The sequence below is a fragment of the Vulpes lagopus genome, chromosome 21, assembly GCF_018345385.1.
Source record: "Vulpes lagopus strain Blue_001 chromosome 21, ASM1834538v1, whole genome shotgun sequence".
Taxonomy (NCBI): domain Eukaryota; kingdom Metazoa; phylum Chordata; class Mammalia; order Carnivora; family Canidae; genus Vulpes; species Vulpes lagopus.
In genome coordinates, this window is record NC_054844.1 from 21,310,872 (window position 1) to 21,318,148 (window position 7,277).

Sequence of the window (7,277 nt, forward strand, 5' to 3'; positions counted from 1 at the left end):
CTGTGGCTTTATATTGAGTTTTGCAAAGTGCAGAGTCTTCCATTTTCATTGTTCTCTGTCAAGATGTTTTTGACTATTTGAGGAGTATTGCTATCTTAATCAATACTAAGTCTTCAAACCCACAAACATGGTATATTTATTAGGTCAAATAGTTGTGTGAGTTTTCTTTAGGATTATTTATATACAAGATCATGTCATCTGCAAATAGAGGTAATTTTACTTCTTTTCCAATCTGGATACACTGTATTTCTTTTTATTGTCTAATTTCCCTTTCTAGAACTACAATACAATGCTAAGTAGAAATATCAAGAGGTCACAGCCTCTACCTATTTCTGATATTAAGGGGAAAACCATCATTCACCATTAAATCTGATGTTGATTATGGGTTTTTCATAGATGGTCTTTGTCAGGCAGAGCTTTCTCCTATTCCTATTTTGTTGAGTATTTTTATCATGAAAGGTTGTTGGATTTTGTCATGCTTTTTCTGTATATTTTGGCATGATCTTATGTTTTCCCCCCTTTATTCTCTTAAGAAGATAAATTATATACTTTATTATTTTATGTTAATTGAACCTTGAATTCTTTGGATAAGTCTCAGTTGGTCATGGTGTATAATCCTTTTTAAATGTTTCTGGGTTTTGTTTGATAGCATTTTGCAGAGGATTTTTGTATGTGTATTCATTCATAAGAGATGTTGGTCTATAGTTTTTTTGTGACATGCATTTGTGGTTTTAGTATCAGGGTAACACTGCCTTCATAGAATAAATTGGAGAGTATTCCCACATTTATATATTTCAGAAGAGTTTCTGAAGAATTGGTATTAATTTTTCTTTAGGGATCCCTGGGTGGCGCAGCGGTTTGGCGCCTGCCTTTGGCCCAGGGCGCGATCCCGGAGACCCGGGATCGAATCCCACGTCGGGCTCCCCGTGCATGGAGCCTGCTTCTCCCTCTGCCTGTGTCTCTGCCTCTCTCTATCTCTCTGTGACTATCATAAATAAATAAAAATTAAAAAAAAAATTAAAAAAAAATTTTTCTTTAAACATTTGATAATATTTGCCAGTGAAGCCATCTGTGTGCTCTACTTTGAAGGAAGTTTTTGGTTATGTGTTTATTATCTTAACTTCTTATAGGTCTATCCAGATTTTCTGTTTCTATTTGAGTCAGTTTCAGCAGTTTGTCTCTTCATAGAAATTTGGCCATTTCATCTAGGGTATCTAATTTATTTACACTCAATTGTTCATAGTATTCTCTTATAATCATTTTAATTTCTGTCAGGATTAGTGATGCATCTCCCCTCCCCCCCCACACCAATTTTAGTAATTTTAATCTTCTCTCTTTTTATCTTGGCCATTTTTTTTTTCAAAATAGTTTTTATTATAAAAATGTAAAAATCCAGCAAAACCAGAAATACCGGATATATATTCCTGGGCTTTCACATTTGTTGATTTTTATTCGCAATCTCTTTTTCAGCACAATTTACAACCTCAACCCCATTTGCAGTCTTATTATACAAGTGCTAAGTGGCAGAAAGGTCTAGAATAAATAGATCAAAAAAAGAGGCCACGCTGTGAAACTAAGTTGCATGCAACAGGTCTATGAGGGTGGGGGAAAGTGTCTGAGAAATAAAACAGAGTAAGACAAAGCAACTGGAAGGTTTTAGCTAAAGTTCTTTCAATCATCTTTGTCTTTTGCTCCATGTATAAGGATGCGCGTGAACTCAATGTAATTGAAATTCCCCTTCTTGTCGATAGGTGCTTCCCTGTAGAGCTCATCCACCTCCTCATCCATAAACCGGTCTCCCATGGTTGTCAGCAGCTCTCTCAGGTAATCTTCCTGGATGGTGCCAGTTGCTTCTTCATCAAAGCAAGCAAACGCATTTCTGATGACATCTTCCAGATCTGTGCCATTTAACTTCTCACCAAACATCGTGAGGAACATGGTGAAATTAAAGGGCTCTGGAGCCTCATTCATCATGGCCTCAAGGTATGCATCGGTTGGATTCTTCCCTAGAGAAGCAAGCATATCGTGCAAATCTTCCTTGTCAATGAAATCATCTCTGTTCTGATCAATCATCTTGCAGGCCTCTTTGAACTCCTGAATCTGTGACTGGTCAGACATAGCAAATATATTGGATGTTGCACGCTGGGGGCGCTTCTTGGTGGTCTTGGTCTTTGCCTTTTTGCTCGACATTGATGGCTGTTTAACTCGATGCACGACACCAGAGCCCCGCTGCCCGCGCGGGACACGAGAGGCCTATCTTGGACAGTTTAATTAAAGGTTTGTGAATGCATTTATTTCCTCAAAGAACCAACACTTGGTTTTGTTGTTGTTGTTTTTTTTCCTATTATTTTTGTATTTTCTATTTCCACTAGACTTTATTATTTCCTTTCTTCTACTTGCTTTGGATTTAGTTTGTCGTTTTGTTTTGTTTTAGATTTTTAAGGTGGATGGTTAAAGCATTTATTTGTATTCTCTTTTATTTTTTAAATATTTTATTTATTTATTTGAGAAAGAGAGTGAGAAAGCATGGCAGGGAGGGGCAGAGGTGCAAGCAGACTCCCCACAGCGCATGGAACCTGATGCAGAGCTCAATCTCAGGACCCTGAGATCATGACCTGAGCCAAAGTCAGATGCTTAAACAATTGAGCCACCCAGGTGCCCCAGTATCCTCTTTTATTTTTTAATATAGGGGCTTATAGCTATAAATTTCCCTTTAGGTACTGTTTTAGCTGCATCCCCTAAGTGTTTATATGCTGTCTTTTTGGCACATGTACCTGCCTTATTGTATTTTCTAATTTTCCTTGTGATTTCTTTTTTCATCCATAGTTTTATTTATAAATGTATTAATTTTACATGTTTATGAATTCCTAAAATTTCCTTCTTACTGATTTCTAATTTAATTCCATGTGGCTAGTATATATTTTGTATACTTCCAATCTTTTAAGTTTGCTGAGATTTCTTTTATGGTCTATGGTGGTCAATTTTGGAAACTGTTCCAAAGGCACTTGAGAAATGTGTGTAACTTACTAACAACAAATGAAGTGTTTATGGATGCTTCTTTAGGTCCAGTTGGTTGATAGTGTTTTCAAGTTATCTATTTCCTTGTTGATCATCTGCCTGATATTGCATGATGGGTATTGAATTCTCTAACTTTTATTGTCAAATTGTCCATTTCTTACTTTGGTTTTGTCAGTTTTGCTTCATGTGGTTTTGGGGTGCTGTTATGCCTATGAGTACTTTATCTTCTTGAATGACAGACCACTTTATTATTAAAAAATATCCTTCTTTGTTTCTAGTACAACTTCTGCCTTAAAATTTATTTTTTTATATTAGTATAGCCACTCCAGCTATCTTTGGTTATTACTTTTATGATACAACTTTTTGCACCTTTTGCTTTGCATGTCTCTTGCAGATAGTTGTAGTTGGACTTTTTAAAATTCATTCTGCCCCACTCTGGAAAAGCAGTATAGAGGTTACTCAAATGGTTAAAAATAAAACTACCCTATAATTCAGCAATTGCACTACTAGATAGTTACCCAAAGGATAAAAAATACTGATTCAAAGGGAAACATGCACCCTGATGTTTATAGCAGCATTACCAACAATAGCCAAATTATGGAAAGAAGCCAAATGTCCGTCAACTGATTAATGGATTTAAAAAGAAGTGATACTGGGAAACGAACTAGGGGTGGTGGAAGGGGAGGAGGGCGGGGGGTAGAGGGGAATGGGTGACGGGCACTGATGCGGACACTTGACGGGATGAGCACTGGGTGTTTTTCTGTATGTTGGTAAATTGAACACCAATAAAAATTAATTAAAAAAAATAAAAAGAAGTGATATACACACAATGGAATATTAGCCAAAAAAATAATGAAATCTTGCCATTTAAAATGACATGGATGGAACTAGAGTGTATTATGCTAACCAAAATAAGTGAATCAGAAAAAGACAAATCCCACATGATTTCACCCATATGTAGAATTTAAGAAATAAGACAGATCAACGTAGGGGGAAGAAAAGAGAGAGACAAACCATGAAACAGACTTTTACCTATAGGGAACAAACTGAAAATTACTGGAGGGAAGGTGGGCAGGGAGATGGGTATTAAGTGGGTGATGTAAAACTTATCAGGAGTGCAATTGTGATGAGCAGTGGGTGTTATATATAAGTGATGAATCACGAGGTCCTATACCTGAAATTAATATTACACTGTGTCTTAACTGACTGGAATTTAAGTAAAAACTTGGAAAAAAAATAAATACAGTGACATAGCCACAAATGAATACAAGTAAAACTAGAGAAATCTGAAGACCAATGGATCACACCAATCAAATTCCTGATTGCAATGTGCTCTATAATTTTGTAAGATATTACCATTAAGGGAAACTGGATAAAGTGCATTCAGGATCTTGCTGTGTAATTTCTTAAAGATGCATGTGAATTTACAGTTATATCAACAATTAAAATTAAAATAATAATATAAATAGGCTCCTGGGTGGCTCAGTTGAAAAGCATCTGGCTTCAGCTCATCATGATCTCTGTGTCCTGGGATTGAGTCCCACATTGGATCTCTGTGCTTAGCAAGGAGTCTGCTTCTCCCTCTGCCTCTCCCCCCTGCTCATGCGTGTTCTGTCTCTCTCACTCTTTGAAATAAATACAGTCTTTAAAAAATAATAAAAATAAATTTAAACTTATGATGTTCCCATAAGTATACCTAAGATCATTATCTTTTATTATAAATTCAAAGAATAAATACATAAGGATCAAGATTTGCAACAACTGTCAACCACAAGATACTGCTTTTGCTTTTCAAGTTAATGTTTTCTAATATTGAGTAGCACCTTTGTCCCATGGAGATAGTGTATGTGTGAGCCTTGCCTATAGAAAAAAAAAAAAAAAAGAAAAATGCTTAGGAAAGTCATCCAAATAAAGTTATCTGCCTTCTGAGAATTTCAGAGATAAACGAGAACCTTAATTCACTAAATGAGAAAGTACAGCCTGTATATATGAATAAACAAGCCATCATTGTCAATAACATTAATAAAGTATACACTGACTCTGCACCAATTTTAATGCAAAAGTTGATAACCAGGGCAGCCCAGGTGGCTTAGCGGTTTAGTGCTGCCTTCAGCCCAGGTCCTGATCCTGGAAACCCAGGATCGAGTCCCATGTCGGGCTTCCCACATGGAGCCTGCTTCTTCCTCTGCCTGTGTCTCTGCCTCTCTCTCTCTCTCTCTGTCTCTCATGAATAAATAAATAGAATCTTTTCTTTAAAAAAAAGCTGATAACCAAACAGAGTATTTCAAACCTCGATATTTGCCAACTCATAATAATCTTTGGAGCCTGTGAAAAATACAGAATTCTAGTCAAGACTCAAAATTTCTAAATTGGAATTTCTCAGGATGAGGCTAGGTAAACTACATTTATATAAAATTTCTATGTACTATTGCCATATAACAGAAACTTCAGAACCACTCATGTAACTATTTGGAATTGTCTCTGTTAACTATCACAATTTATAAAATTAATCCAACTCATATATATTTCACATTTTAAAATTGTAAAATCCATTCCCCTTTATTATTTTTTAAAGTTTTATTTATTTATTCATGAAAGACACAGAGAGAGGTAGAGATATAGGGGGAGAATGAGCTGGATGCAACCCTGGGATCATGCCTTGAGCCTGAGGCAGACACTCAACTGCTGAGCCATCCAGCCATCCCTCCATTCCCCTTTAATCTGTTAGGTTGTTTTGTGTCTAACTGGGCATAGATAAGTACCTGTGTAGCCACGGGACGCCATTAAAGCTATTGTGATGTTTAGACCCTAGGTGAGCTTAAAAAAATTCAAGGGACAATAGAGCTTAAAAAAAAAAAAGAAGTTCATTGATTGCTTTTCATCTTTCTGAAAAAACAACTTTTGTTTCATTTATATTAGTACAAAATAACTTATGCATGTAAAAAAATTGTTATGTATGAGATAGAGGACTGATCATTTCGTTCTTAGCAATGTCTGGCTCATGATAAATGTCTGTCATCTATCTATATCAATCTATTATCTATCTATCTATCTATCTATCTATCTATCATCTATCTATCATCTATCTATATCTATCCATCTATCTATCTATATCTATCTATCTATCTATCTATCTATCTATCTATCATCTATTTATCTAACAAATAAAACTCTTTCTGCCAAACTTGAACACTTTTTGTTGGAGTGTTTAGCCCATTTACAGTTAAAGTAATTATTAATAAGGTAAGATCCCTTGTATACTCTAGGAAGTACTAATGTACTAAACTTTTCCCAGGTTTTGACTTTGCAAATATTTGCAGTCTGTCATTTGTCTGCTAACTTTGTTTCATTGAACAGAAGTCCTTAAGGTTGGTGTAGTCAAATCCATTTAGTTTTAACCTTATGATTTGTACTTTTTAAAGTTTTTTTCCTTGCCTAATTTATAAAAATATTCTCCTAGGTCATTATGACAGGTAAAATAATGGTCCTCCAAAGATGTCCATGTCCTAATCCCTGGATCATGTTAATGTTACCTTGTGTGATGGAAAGGACTTTGCATATATAATTAAGATTTAGGTCCTTGAAATGCGGGACATTATTCTGATTTATCCAGAAGAGCCTGATCTAATCATATGAATCTTTTATTTTATTTTATTTTATTTTAATTAAATTTTATTTTATTTTGTATATGTTTTTATTGGAGTTCGATTTGCCAACATATAGTATACCACCCAGTGCTCATTCCGTCAAATGCCCCCCTCAGTGCCCGTCACCCAGTCACCCAACCCCCTGCCCACCTCCCTTTTCACTACCCCTTGTTCGTTTCCCAGAGTTAGGAGTCTCTCATGTTCCGTCACCCTCACTGATATTTCCCACTTATTTTCTCTCCCTTCCCCTTTATTCCCTTTTACTGTTTTTTTATATTTCCCAAATAAATGAGACTATATAATGTTTGTCCTCCAATTGACTTACTTCAACTCAGCATAATACCCTCCAGTTCTATCCATGTTGAAGCAAATGGTAGGTATTTGTCATTTCTAATGGCTGAGTAATATTCCATTATATACATATACCACATCTTCTTTATCTATTCATATTTCAGTGGACACCGAGGCTCCTTCCACAGTTTGACTATTGTGGACATTGCTGCTATAAACATTGGGGTGCATGTGTCCTGCCATTTCATGTGAATTCTTTATAGTAGAGAGCTTTTCTTGGCTGTAGTTTGTTAGGGAGAAAGAGATGTGAAAACAGAGGCA

At 35.7% G+C, this 7,277-nt stretch overlaps 1 protein-coding gene across 2 annotated transcripts; it reads right to left on the minus strand.

Moving 5' to 3' along the window:
- Window positions 1–1,671: 1,671 nt before the first annotated feature.
- Window positions 1,672–2,190, minus strand: LOC121480263 (myosin regulatory light chain 12B-like). 2 transcript variants are annotated; one of them, XM_041736691.1, is made up of 2 exons: window positions 1,978–2,190; window positions 1,672–1,833 (listed from the first exon to the last, which is right to left on the minus strand). In XM_041736691.1, exons 1-2 carry the CDS (start codon window positions 2,188–2,190, stop codon window positions 1,672–1,674), a joined length of 375 nt encoding a protein of 124 aa, XP_041592625.1. The 2 variants fall into 2 exon arrangements, with proteins under 2 accessions (XP_041592625.1, XP_041592624.1); XM_041736690.1 differs by having other exon boundaries at window positions 1,672–2,190.
- Window positions 2,191–7,277: the final 5,087 nt, after the last annotated feature.